Here is a 13,839-nt window from a genome sequence, read left to right as displayed (position 1 = left end):
TTATTTACTTTTCTTGCTACTCTTTTTTTTTTTTTTTTTAAAGGTTGGTTAGTAAAATTAGGACCAATACTTTGAAGCATCAATGGACGAGAATAGATTTGAGTGTTGTAATATACATTGAAGTTCATCAATTAGTGTAATGTGGAATCTTAAAAAAATACGTGTCAGAACATCTGGCATTAAAGAATCTATGCCCGGGACATGAAATAAGTAAATTTTAAACTTTTTTTTATGTAAGATACAAGATATTTCCCGTCGAAAAGAATTTCATACCATTCAACTTTATCCCGAATTGTATATTGAAATTTTTTCACCAAACTGATGATTAGACTTCCCCACCAATTCGATGCATTTTAGCACAAAATTAATAATAATCAGATTTGATGTTCAAGAATCCAATATAGGGTTTTTCATTTTTTTTAAGGTATTATTATTCCATAGATTTTTTTAATATATTTTTTAATATATATATATATATCGGCAAATGAGAAGTAAATGTCCAGTGTGAAATTGCTCAAAAAAGATTGAAATGGTAAGCAGAAAGGGCCTACTGAATGGGAATTTTGTAACGGTGAAGCCGGATCTTGTCTTCCCCTTTAATTACTTTGATTTTGTGATGCACTGAATTTACATGGTTTTATGGGGATGGTTTGACATTTCCCTGTTGATTTTTACTCTAAGTACAGTTTTATGAATTACAACATCTGGAAAGTAGTGGAAACTAGTGGATGTTACAGATTGTACGCAAAAGGCCAACCTATGGATCTAACTTCCATTTACTATTTTTCACTCTAATATCCCACATTTGTTGTCGGGTGCAAACATTAGTTCATTGTACCTATATGAATCAAACAAAATTTATCTATTGAAAATTAATCCCAAAAATCTATTTGAATTGTTTCAATTTCAACTATTGGCATGATCGATCTTCACAGATAACGTTTTGTTTGTGAGTTGTCATTTGTGCTTCAAAAGGCATAGCATAGGTATGAACAAGTTTGTTTCATGTTATCACTATTGTAAGCCGTCTAATGTTTTGTGGTCGTTGTTATTATCAAATTCGTATTTGTTATTTTTCAATATTACTAATGTAGTGATATGTAAATCACGCTAATTAAGCAAATTACTTTGGACAAATCTTATGTGACATAGTCACCCAAAAACATTAACATGTTACACCATCTCGAACATCCTTGAAAATTTTGCGAACCTTGTTGCTTGTTCCATTTCGTTTGTGTAGATGACACCAAAAGTATATATATATATATATATATATATATATATATATTATTGCGGTGATCATAGGTGTTAAGGGTTACATATCATTATCACCCGAGACGTGCACGTTGATATGGTTTTAAAAATGGTTTACGCCGCCCATTAAGAGCGACAAGGGCTGCGGAAATAAAATTGTTGGCTTCATTATACAATTAATTCAATGTTTTTTTTTATATAAAAAAATACATTACTTTGCGTACGGATCGGTGTGCTTAGTCTTCTAGATCTAATTTGTATAAGAGTGCATCCGGAACGAATTAACTTTAGACTTTAATAATGTAAAATAGTGGCTCTTAATATTCTGATTGAATTAAAACACGGAAATGGAATAAATTAACAGAAACCTGAACGGTAGCACTTAAAACTCATTGTTTGTACTCACCAATTCAAGTATGTAAAATAACATACAAGATTCTTCGAATGCACCCAATTGAGAAACCACCAGTCACCAATTTATAAATCTCAGGTAGGATAAAGTGTAATAAAAACTTATCCAAACTGCACACGTGAAATAAATTTAATACTGAGTTTCATTTAGAAAAATGATACGCACGAGAAAGATCATTTCTGATATCCGACAGGGGGATAGCCAGCCGGAGGAGGATAATTTTGCTGCCCATATGCAGGAGGAGGATACCCTACGGTGGGGGGATACGGCTGGTCCAGCCGTGACATTTGCTGAAAAGGCGGAACTGCCATTGGTTGTGGCCCGAATTTACCATCTCGTTTATCCATTTCGACCTTGTGTTGCGTCTAAAATATCCAGATACAGGTTAAACAGCATTCACAGAGGAGATACTAGAGTTAGAGTTAATGCGTATTATTAGCAGTATAGTAATTAAGTAAAATTCTGGCTTACTTGCATACAAGCGCAAACCCTGCAAAACAAGATTGAATGGCAAATTTAAACAGGATTTTCTTGATCCTCGAAAACTTTACCACAAAAAAGCATATGTATATGTAACGCGAGGAAATGTAAAGTTTATTACGTGCAGTAGACCATATCAGATAAGCAAGACAGCAGCTGAGCAGCCTCCTGAATTTCTCCACTTCCAATTATCATAGCAATGATGGAAAAAATGCAAGCGATTTGTTGGAGGCAGAACATGAAACCCTAGAAACAAATATTCTACAGTTGATAAAATTGGATGTGGGCAACTCAGACTGCGGTAATATGTTCGGTGTCAATTTGTGTGTGTGAAAATCGGGAATAAGAATGATTGTCGTTGAACCATATAGAAAGAGAGATTACAATGATGCAGTTATCACATTGTGTTGTCTGTATGTTGAATTCATCTTGCAGCAAAAACCTGGTGGAAGCTACTGAATTTCCAAAGCATAAGAAAACCTGAAATGGCATTTCATTTTTTAGCATAGATTTGATAAATAGTAACAGGAGGGTAACCCATAGGCATGCATATAGAATGAACGTACAAATATTTTCCTTGCAATTACATTCTGCATCAACGTATTTTCGTTTCATCCGACAAGAAGTAATCCCAGTTGATTTTTAGAAAGTTCAAAGAATATACCAATATAAAGGAATTGGATAGTGAAAAACTACAGATTTTATATTTCAAAATGAATATCTATAACCACTAACATGAGAAGCAGGATTTTCTAAGAGGCAACAATTTGCAAACAGGAATATTGAATGAGCTGCAAATGTTGCAACCATAAATATTGAAAATATCATCAAGGAGCCAGGATATAGAGAAAAAGAAACGACGACGGCAAACGAAACTAGTTTAAAACTCATTCTACTGGAGAATGAAATTCAGGATGGAATCCAAATTATCAATAATCTGATATTTCAATTTTCAGCACTTTGGTATGGAAGGCGTCGAGTCCATTAGTGTGTGGTGCCTGTACAGATTCAAATAATTGAAAAGCTCCAAACAATTGTGGATATATGAACACAGTTGTAACAATCTCAGGGAGATTGAATTCAAAATTAAGAAGAACTATTCCTCTTTCAAGGACAAGTCGTTATCAACTGAAATGCATCAAAAGAAGTTAAAAACAATGAATTCTAAAAGAAAGAAACTCAAAAATCATGAACATCCATTTTACTGTTTTACCTCAGTGGCAAGGCAAAATTCAGGGCAACGACTCTCACCACAGCGGCCGCTGCAAGGCATATAGCCTGCACAGCACACATACCTGTGCCAAGCACAAACAAAAATAATTTGATTCCCAGAAAGTAGGTCTCACTACAGGCTAGAAGAGAAGATAGAACTTTCATCACCTGGACATGTCATTGTAAAGTGCTCTTTTCCGAAGCATATACGACACACAGGGCCCACTGCAATTTGATAGCTCAAAGATATTGCAATTGTATGTAAAATTTTCAGCAAACTTATTTTTTAAATTGCAGCAGGCTTTTCACGAATAACACAACAAAGCCTTGTTTCCACCACATTGATCAGCAATACAGGAATAATTTCAAATATTTCCTTCATTGAATTCTTATCCACGTTCCAATAATTGTCCATGAAAAACCCACAACAATAAAACAAATGAAGACAGTCATACAAAAGTAATTCTCAGCCAAACTATTTACCATGTCCATATCTTTCAAAGCATCACCGAATTTGAATATACCTAAATAGTTGGTCTCCAACTATTATATTGAAAAACTAAGGGAGCAAATCCATGTCCATTGAAACAAAGACAACAGATAGCGTCTAGACCTGTTAGTGACGACCAACAAATTCCCCCTTAGTTTTCATTTATTGTGAGCAAATAGATACTTTATCCTCAATTCAAAGTCTTCTAGGCTACCTTTGTGACAGATAAACTTGTTTGAAATCATCCAGGGACTCATAGGGAACATCTGCAGCAAAGCTAACTAGTAGTTCATTCAAAATCGTATAACAATGCTTTACTACCATAATAGTCTTTAAGACTTGGTAAACCTATTACAAAATAAACACACAGCAGATCCCAGGACCCATTTTTAAGCATCACATTGCGATCTTGAATTTAGCTTTCAGCGCATTGGTTTCAATTTGCAACAAGGGTATAACCGTATAATATATCTTCAAGAATTAAGACTGAGACAGAGTTTGTTAAAAAACTTCAAAAACTCAATGTTGTAATATCAGTCAAATTGAAATACTTTCCAACCAATATACATGAAATTGAACTAAATAATACTCGGAATCAGTCGCATTGAGGTGAAGTCCAGATACAACGATGGAACCTAAGACTAAGCAAGAAATCCGAGGTTGACCATGTGAGAGCTATTAGTTAACTGGATATTTGAGGAAATCTCTCACAAGTTAAGAAAAATTTCAAGTTTTTAACTGACCGACCCATCCGTTCTTAGACGTAAACAAGATCAAAACTTGTAAACAAATACTTGATGTGCGAATTCAAAACTTCAAATGACATGGCGACAACTAATTTCAAATGACCATCCCATCTGCCAACAAACAATGCACAAAACAGCTCGGACTTACCACCAAAACGACAAGCAACAATCTGCGAAAAAAAAAATGAAAACAAGAAAAATTAATTAAATGCAGAACAACATTGAAAAAGCGTAAACCTTTTCTACATAAAATACGTATGTGTATGCATACAAGGAGGATCATTTTGCATCGTGCGCATAAGATCGGTGTGCCAGAGGTTCCGATAGTTCTGGCGGAGCTGCATCTTGTCCAGGTGAGCCTGCGACGCCATTTCGCACTTCTCCTCCTCCGAAAATCCTCAGAAAATTTCGAAGGGCGAAAAGGAAAAAATCCGCAACTAATCGAATACAAGAGTTGCTAGATTTGGGATTTCAATGGAAGAAGACGATTAGACGAAGGTATGAAAAACGCGTGGAGTCAATGTGAAGAAACAGAAGCGGGAGCCAAGTCAACGAAAGACTGGCAGTTTTGACTTTGGAATGTTAACTTCATGCCATGGCAGTCGAAATGGGCTCAAATTAAATGATATTGGGCCAAAAATGGAATTACTGAAATGGATCGAGTTCAAGAGCAACTAATAATAGAGCCCAACCCAAATACCCATATACGTGTAAAATTAGCTGATATGCAGGGAAGCCCAACAAACAGGGCTGTTTCTATTTGGAGGCCGTACGACTTGGGCCCATTTTTTTTCAGGCCCCATAATTTTGAAAAAAAAAAATTATTATATAAAAGTGTAAATTAATTCAATATAAATTAATTATTCTTGGGATTTTTTCATTCATATCTCAGAAAATTATTTTTTATTTGCCTACTGTCTAATATAAACTTTTTTTTAATTGTTTTTGGATTTTTGATAAATTTATTTAGGAAGTTTATTATTCCTATGTCTCTTGATAATTTTTTTCAAATATAAATTATTTTTCTCGTATCCAATATAAACAAAAAACATTTTTATTCCCTAAATTTATTATATATTAGTATAATTAGACCAATATAAAAACATATTTTCTGACTCATAAGGGTTATTCTGATTAATGATCACGATTTATTTTCGAAGTTGACATTCTTGAAGTTCTTATTACAAATAGAAACAAAAACGGCATTAGATGTAGTGAATTACTTGGAAAAAAAAATTGATGGATATTTCTCAAATACTCATATTGCTTATAAAATCTTGTTGACTATAATTTTTACAGTTATAAGTGCAAAACAATTTTTTTTCAAATTTAAAGCTTTTCAAAACATTTTCTCAATAAACCATGTTATATGAGAATATTGAATGAATTGGTTATGATATTAATTGAGAAAAAAATTCTTGAACAATTTGATCAATATTGTTAGCTCTAAACTGTTAGACGAGTCGTTTTATAGTAATAATTTTGTACATGTTTGATCTTATTACTCAATTAAAATAGAAATATTTTTTTGCACATTTCTTAAATCGAAAAATTTGTTATTAATCTAAAAGAATATGAACACATATTATAATTTAGGGGCCTCTTTTAAAAGTTAGACTCAAGCTCAAAAATTGTTAGAATCGGCCCTGCCAAGTGCCAACAAACCCATATGAATGCTTATTAGGTTATGAAAGAAGCGAAATAAATAATTGTTAGTTACAATTCTGAGTTGTTGTCATGATTTGTTGGTGTTTTCTCTTTTAACTGGAGCACAAGGCAAATATATATAAGCGAGAGCACAGAGAGTCAAGAGGTATTCATAAATTTATATTGTAGTGAATGGTGTTTGGGAGTTAGCACGTATTCGAATTGTTCTTCTTGTTGGTTGCTTGGTTGTATACTGTGTCGAAGAAAAAACTAAAGAAAATATGACGAACAATCGTTATATAACTTTTTAAAAGATGATGTTCGAGCAAATAAGCTACAAGACGAGAAAAAAGTGTGAATAAGAAAATATTCAAATCATTAACAAGTTTTTACAGCTATCAATTATTATGCATATTCTTGTAAGTCTTCCGACAATCATATTATGAAATTATGTTTGAGCACTATAATGATAATGATTAGACTTTAGAGCTTTATTAGATCATATATGATTAATCCTTCTAGTGGAACTATTTTAAAGATACATTCTATTGCTATCAAAACGCTTAAAGCACAACTAAGGGCGGACCCAAGTGGCCAAGTGTATTGCTATTCGGGCTTTAGTCTGGATGGTCCGGAAAATATTTATATATATATATATATATATATATATATATATATATATATAAAGTTTCGTGCCCACCTACCATGCCCACCACCATGCTCACCAATGATGTGTCACTATTCTATTGGATGTGATAAAGATGTGATAAATTGTAGGTCCAATAGAATAATGTCACATCATTGGTAGGCATGGTGGTGTGCATGGTAGGTGGGCACTTGAAAGAAACTATATATATATATATATATATATATATATTAATTTTGAAAATTTTTTGATTAATTTGATAGTAGCCCGGTTGGTTTGATTCAAAATGTTAAACAATTCTAAAGTTTAAATTTTAGTTCGGATAGTTTAAAAATTCTGGGTCCGCCATTGAGCACAACTCCGATTATTCTTCTTAATATAAGTGCAATGATTTTGTCTTGTGTTCCAAAAAAAAATAATACTACATAACTTCTTTAGGTTTATCTCATTTTTTAAAATTCATAGAAAGTAAAAATTACAGATATTGTAATTGATGTGTTAAGCCCAATTTGACGGGTTATTCGACCTTTCAGAGGGGTATTACTAGTTCTTTATTTTGAAGACCAAGATTTGCTCATAAACATGTGAGACTCACACAAAAATATAGGATCCCACATGAAAAATCAATGTGGCCAAATCTTGGCCTTGAAAATTGCAGATGGGTGTTACCCCCTCTGTAGGGTTAAACGACCCCAATTTTACAATTTTCTGGGCTCAAGCACAATTATTCAATCTAGTTGAGCTCGATTTTATTAATTATTTATTGAAATTTTTTTTATCCAAACCCACACATTAAAAAAAACACATAAGAGGCTTTCAAGTTCATGACTTTCCGAATATCTATAAATAGTTTAAGACATCACATCTTTAATGTATGTTATAGTCACATGCTCCAGTTCTATAAAATTTTTATTGTTCTTCACACTTGTTCGAATATTATTCCAACCACTCAAATTTCCACGATGTAACTCGAATTTTCGCTAATCGAGTTACATCAATTTTTTGGCTCTCTCAATAATCTTATTTGTTACTTTTCACCATTCATCCTCTCGATCGTTAACTCCTCCTGCATCAGAATCAATTCCGCAATCTTAACTCCACCGAAGTCAGATTTTCAATCTTTATACTGTGCCATGGAGATGGACTTATCACAATATTGTAATTCACCCATTTGCACTGAATTTCTTTGGCTAATGAAATCCATGGTTTACAACGAACTTTATTCCCGCAATTGGGTGCACTCCATTACCTTTTCATACACCCAATGATTTGGATACAAAATCTACGTAATATTATTCTCACGAAAAAAAAAAAAATCTACGTGATATTGAGTCAATTACTCTATCAATATACTAATGACATGAATTCAATTAAATTTGACAGCTGCATTCATAATATTTTCTATATAATATCATATCTCGACCAATATATCAATTTCAAGAAACGAAGTGACCTTCTTTTGAGGGAGTACAAGGACTGAGGTGGGTCCAAATAAGATTTTGAAAACCACCCAAATCTAAAGCAGGCACCTTAACCTTTTGCCACAAAATCTTTGTAGGGGCCAATTGGGAGATGGTTTCTTTAATATTTACGTAAAGAGAAAGAGACTCTCCAACGATCACAAAGAATAAAGTCCATTATTTTGTTCGAGAATTTGAACTACTTCAAAAAATAAGGAAAACCAATTAATCCTAGTTGGTGGGTGTATAGTGTTACCCTTGTGCAATGTCCCCATCACCTCATCTCTACAAAAATATCAACATCCATCACTTCTTGACACCAAATTACAGCCTGGCTTCTGCATATTTGCACATGAAAATGTTCTTATTAAACTAACATATTTGAAAAAAATATTAGTAGATTTTTTTGGCAGTTAATTATTTGTAAGATACAAGTGTGAAGCGTTACTTTGGATCGACTCTAAATCGTTGATTATGAAAATGATTTTTGGAACAAGAATTTCTAGAAGGAATGCAATAATAATCTGATCAAGGTGCTTTTATCCCTTTTAAAGTCAAATTGTTAATTGATGAAGCTTCAAATTACGAGCTTTACCTTGTTGACCATGCAAACCCCTCATTATCCTAAACAAACCACATTATTAATTCAAATCAAATGTACTACCTCGAAATCATCGCAACTGAATTGCTACCCCTTGAATAAAGACCAGCAATATTTTTCCGAAGCATGATTTTCTAGAACGAGTAAACCATGTCGATGCAAAAACCTAAACCTTCTGGCCCTGTGGTAGGTATGTTCCTATCTAATATAGAATAGGCTAGACATAATCATTAAATAAGGATAATAACATTGATAGGCCAAATGCGCCATAATACAAGGTTGAGATTTGGGTCCTTGGGATATTAGAGAATGAGTTGACGCACAAATGGCATACACACAAACCTGCTCTCTAAATTAGTAGTCAATAATTAGAGGTACACTAAAGTTAGGGCTGGTCCATAAGTATATCTACTACATACATATATAGATATATATTAAAATATATATTACAGGAATTTGAGGCAATAATCTGGCTTCATGTAATCCACCTCACATCAATGCACGCCAACTGATTGTAGTTTCTTGGCTGAGCGGATAAATTCCACAATCACTTGTACTTCGTCCACTTGCTGTTGGATCATTAATGGCAATGCATCAGAGTTCACAACTTTATTGTGTTCAAAAAACTTTTTGAACGTGATTGCACTTGCACTTAGACCAAGATATTTGGTTATAAGAAATTTATCTCGACTCTTGAGGCCACCGGAGTCACATTTTTGTGCAAACTTGCGGTTAATTTTGATTTTTCACCATTTGACTCACAGCGATTATCTAGAATGTGTGTGTGCACGCGTGTGCATGTGGAGATTGAATGCAAGTGAGGAAACCGACCTGTGAGGAAAAATGCTGCTGGACGGAGTTAACCAGTTGTTCCCTCGTAGGGTTGGGACTAACATTTGCCTGCGTATTCAGATAGGGAAACATGGAAAAATTAAGCAAACTTTTAAGGCTGAATGAAATGAAAATGGAGATAATAAGACACCCACAAGATGGAAGCTTCGCCAGTATCTCCACAATGATCCAGTCCCAAGCTTTGCCAAATTAACTCTCTAATCAGCCCAAGGGAACAAAACAAGTATGCATCAGAATTAATAATCAAAAGTGCATCCTAAAAGAAACATCAATCAAGCTTACTTCCTTAAAAAACGTTTTTTTATGCTTTACTAGATCAGATAGATAAACTGAGTGCGGTCCTTACCATAAAATCAAAAGATAGTTATATTGTTCAGGCTAATTGCATTAATCTCCCCTGTGAAAAGTCTAAAAATCATAAAACTCCCTAAGAAATATTAATAGGCTAATGCATCCCTCCGTTTTTTAAAATGTAGCACATTTCACCCATATGTTATACAAACTACCCATATGTTATACAAACTCGGGCACATTTATACCCTCTCATAGGGGTTTTTATGCTAATTTTTTTAAAACATAGGGTTTAACATGCTATTAATTTTACACAGGATGTTTTATGTCTTTTAGACTTTTCACAGGGGGTGTGGATGCAATTAGCCCATTGGTCATTCTATAACTAACGTTTTCCAAACTCCAATGGTAAGTAACCTGTTGGTCTTTTTAGTGTATATAGTACAGCAAGGATCTCTTGATATGAACAAGCATATTAATGAACGTTGAGGAACACTGTTACAAAAAATAAGGATAACATATATTGGGAACAACCGGGAGTAAAGAAAACCATATATGGCATAGTCTTTGCAGTACTTTAAAATTTTAACAAAGAACCTGACATCAAAGGCACCATTGATATCATATCATCAAAATAATCCAAATATCAACAGTGCAATTTCACCAGACATGTCATGTTATAAATCTCGACAAGAGAAAACAACACAGTCCCTTGGTTACCTTTAACAACAAGAACTTAATCTCAGAATTTGAATTGTAACATACTCTGCACTTGAAGTTCTAAAGATTTTATCAAATTCCAGTCAACATAATTAAAGGAAAAGCTTATGGCACCGTTTATAAAGTTTCTCAAGTGAAGAAAATTCATCAGATCCCAACAAAGCGTCAACACAGTATTAAAAGAATTCAGACATGTATTATTAATCATAAATTCTCGAAAGGACATCTACTCTGATTGTGCTTACCAATTGAGTTGCATCACATTTGGATTGAACTTCTCTGCAACTGCTACGGCTGGCTGATTTTGTGCACGCAGATGGAGACCATGGCCGACTATACCGAACCCTGGGCTTGCTTATCTTTCCGAAGTGAAACCCAGAAGCTGTTCAAAGGAGTGGATTATTGAAAAAGGATGGAACAATTATTTTGTTCAAGAAATTATTGTGTTAATATGTAAAAACAGAAACAAATTTTATGAGGCAAGAGATAAAACATACTGAAGCGATGATGGTCCTTTTCACCAATGTCAGAGCAGCTGCTAGATTCATCAAAATCATAATCATCATCATCCTCATTGCCAGTAGGAGGTTCTAACACGCTCAACGCATTCCTTTGGAGCTTGACCTCAACCCCATTCTTCAAAACCTGGTCCATCATGTCACTAATGAGATTAGTAAACGAATCAAAGGAATAAGACAAAAGATGCAGCAGAGAAGCAACTTAACCATAAAAAAATAAAAGAATATTTAAAAAGAACAACGCTGTACAGAATTAGTTATTGCTTTCTTCCAGTTGCGTTTAGAAAGCTGATTGAATTAAAGGAAACCATCATCTTTGAGGATAAACATTCCGAGTTGAACAAAGCATTTCGCGCGTCTAATATATTAGCAATTCAATGGGCTATTTGCCATTTTTAGGAGACGTGATACTTCGTACTAGTGAGCTATTTTATATATATTTAATATTTAATAAAGAACGTCACTTTCGCTTTCATTCTAGAGGAAAAACGAATGTTAACGCATAATATTAATCTGACATAACGATCTAATAGAAATTGTTACTAACGATCAAGATAATATCATTTTGTAAGACGATTTTAAACGTACCAGCCAATGCCAACCACCAAGCCCAACAGCCTTCTTGACAACGCCTTGCAAACCTACCAACACACTCTTTGTTCTGTTATTGCCTGTCACGATAACCTTAGTATGCCTGGGAAGAACCGACAGCTCTTCATCTCCACTTTCCTCACGGAAAGGCGACAAAACCCGCGAAGGGCATAATTCCGTCTCTAGCATCTCGATCTCGATCACGCGTAATTAGTAGCAAACGGGAATAAACAAAAAGCTTTATTTCGAATATCACTTACAGCTGCGGCTCTGTATATCATGTAAGCCTCCTTTATTCGTATTTTTAATCAAGATATTAAGAGGATATTAACAAAGTCGGAGTCAATTGAGCCAAGCCGAAGCAAATCGTATGACACCACACGGAATCCCCAGTATTTGGAGTGGCGTTGTTTTACGGGTCCATCAAACTTGATTTTCTTGATTCAATTAATCTTCATTCCACATCAAAGGCAGACATAGATGTTTTTGAACTTGGGTAACGAGTAAAAACTCTAACCGCGGGTAGAAATTCAAGCTCTGTCACGAATCCCTAAAAAGGAAAATAAAGTATAAAAAGTAGGTTATAACTTGTAAGTGCTTAAAAAGTTTGAAAATGAAATGCCACCAAATTCTGAAGCCACACACTTAAATCCTGAGTTGAGATCCTGCAAATTGCATGAGTGATAACACTAAAAGGATAATAGAATTTTTATGAAGTTTTGACATGTATAGTTGGTGGGAATTTAAATGTGATGCATTGAATCCCCTGTTATTCACGGGTTCAAGACAACCATAATAAATGAACCAACTCATCATACACAGCATTCAAAACTACAACACCCCCCACCCCCCGTCCTCCCTCTCACGCAATCAAACCAAAAACAATAATAATTATTAACAAATAAAAAACAAAAGAAGCTAAAAAGCCATAGCAGGCTCAGATCAATAGCTACCGATATTATTAAAATCTTAAGCAGGTTCTCTTCTAATGAAATTTAAAATATTTCTAAAAAAACATCTGAACGCATTAACTGTCGGTCTGGTCTCCTGAAGAATAAGCGCATAAAAAATATTTTAGAATTGACCTGAAAGCACAAACAATACCCTTACCAAAATTGTCTGCTAAAAGCAATGAGAAAACAAGTAAAATCACTCTATACAAAACCTTAAAATTTTGATTGCAATACACCAAAATCAATCAGGCGATACTCCGACTTAATAACTCCAATGATTATCGAACAAAATAGCATATAACACAACATTCAACAAAAACACAATAATATCAACAGCGGCGAGAAAGAGAAAAATCGATCAATGAACAAACAAAAATCACACGGCATGCTCATTAATCGATCAGCGTACCCCGAGCACGAGAGAGCAAACAATAATGAAGCCGAGTACGAAAATCGAGCGGTACGCAGGGATCTGATAGCGAGTATCGGTTGAGGAGTATCAATGGCGAGTACTGTTGGATTCTAGAAAGAGAGAGAGGCGAAGTAAATGCAATGTAACTGCCATTGGAGAGTAGAGGAATGGGGATTGGGAGACGACCTGCTACTGCTAAATTGCAGTGAGAGGACCCCACACGTACGGTTTCTGCTCCTATTTGTTCCCAGACTTTTTACCGGTTGACCGGGTCACCGGTGATCGGCTCGCGAGCCGAGCTGATAGATATCCTTATCCAACTGGTTTCGCTTGCGTTCCAAGATGTACAGTGATTTTATTTTAACTAACCTCTTTCCGGGGCTAAGACGTGTGTATATAAATTATAATTTTAAAAGATATTGTTTTGTACTTTGTAATCATATTAATTATGGAAGATGATTTTGCTAAATGATAATTTGACTGATGAAAGACTTGACTTTTATTTTTTAAATAAATAAAAAATAAATCGACCATATTGTTGGATAAATTTGAAA

At 34.3% G+C, this 13,839-nt stretch overlaps 2 protein-coding genes across 2 annotated transcripts; both read right to left on the bottom strand.

Annotated features, from left to right (window-relative positions):
* Positions 1-1,565: 1,565 nt before the first annotated feature.
* On the bottom strand, positions 1,566-5,146 carry LOC140879174 (uncharacterized). Its single transcript, XM_073282839.1, has 8 exons — positions 4,866-5,146; positions 4,743-4,764; positions 3,527-3,583; positions 3,360-3,441; positions 2,531-2,626; positions 2,268-2,392; positions 2,138-2,156; positions 1,566-2,031 (listed from the first exon to the last, which is right to left on the bottom strand). The coding sequence occupies exons 1-8, from the start codon at positions 4,963-4,965 to the stop codon at positions 1,840-1,842; spliced, it is 693 nt and encodes a 230-aa protein (XP_073138940.1). The 5' UTR covers positions 4,966-5,146; the 3' UTR covers positions 1,566-1,839.
* A 4,026-nt stretch (positions 5,147-9,172) lies between these two features.
* On the bottom strand, positions 9,173-13,476 carry LOC140886285 (uncharacterized). Its single transcript, XM_073292813.1, has 7 exons — positions 13,283-13,476; positions 11,918-12,470; positions 11,309-11,456; positions 11,057-11,193; positions 9,935-9,997; positions 9,780-9,848; positions 9,173-9,517 (listed from the first exon to the last, which is right to left on the bottom strand). Exons 2-7 carry the CDS (start codon positions 12,107-12,109, stop codon positions 9,443-9,445), a joined length of 684 nt encoding a protein of 227 aa, XP_073148914.1. The 5' UTR covers positions 12,110-12,470; positions 13,283-13,476; the 3' UTR covers positions 9,173-9,442.
* Between the last annotated feature and the right edge of the window lie 363 nt (positions 13,477-13,839).

Source organism: Henckelia pumila, chromosome 1 (assembly GCF_033568475.1).
Source record: "Henckelia pumila isolate YLH828 chromosome 1, ASM3356847v2, whole genome shotgun sequence".
Taxonomy (NCBI): Eukaryota; Viridiplantae; Streptophyta; class Magnoliopsida; order Lamiales; family Gesneriaceae; genus Henckelia; species Henckelia pumila.
This window is presented reverse-complemented; position numbering and strand designations above follow the sequence as displayed.

What these genes read in the sequence shown, in the direction of transcription:
- LOC140879174 (XM_073282839.1), bottom strand. Translation starts at nt 4,965, where the DNA reads ATGGCGTCGCAGGCTCACCTGGACAAGATGCAGCTCCGCCAGAACTAT. An exon ending in TGTTGCTTGTCGTTTTGGTG is followed by an intron (nt 3,584 to 4,742) that starts GTAAGTCCGAGC and finishes ATCAAATTGCAG; the next exon opens with TGGGCCCTGTGTGTCGTATA. An exon ending in AATGTGATAACTGCATCATT is followed by an intron (nt 2,393 to 2,530) that starts GTAATCTCTCTT and finishes ATTTGTTTCTAG; the next exon opens with GGTTTCATGTTCTGCCTCCA.
- LOC140886285 (XM_073292813.1), bottom strand. Translation starts at nt 12,109, where the DNA reads ATGCTAGAGACGGAATTATGCCCTTCGCGGGTTTTGTCGCCTTTCCGT. An exon ending in TTGGTGGTTGGCATTGGCTG is followed by an intron (nt 11,457 to 11,917) that starts GTACGTTTAAAA and finishes ATGATGGACCAG; the next exon opens with GTTTTGAAGAATGGGGTTGA. An exon ending in AATGTGATGCAACTCAATTG is followed by an intron (nt 9,998 to 11,056) that starts GTAAGCACAATC and finishes TGGGCTGATTAG; the next exon opens with AGAGTTAATTTGGCAAAGCT.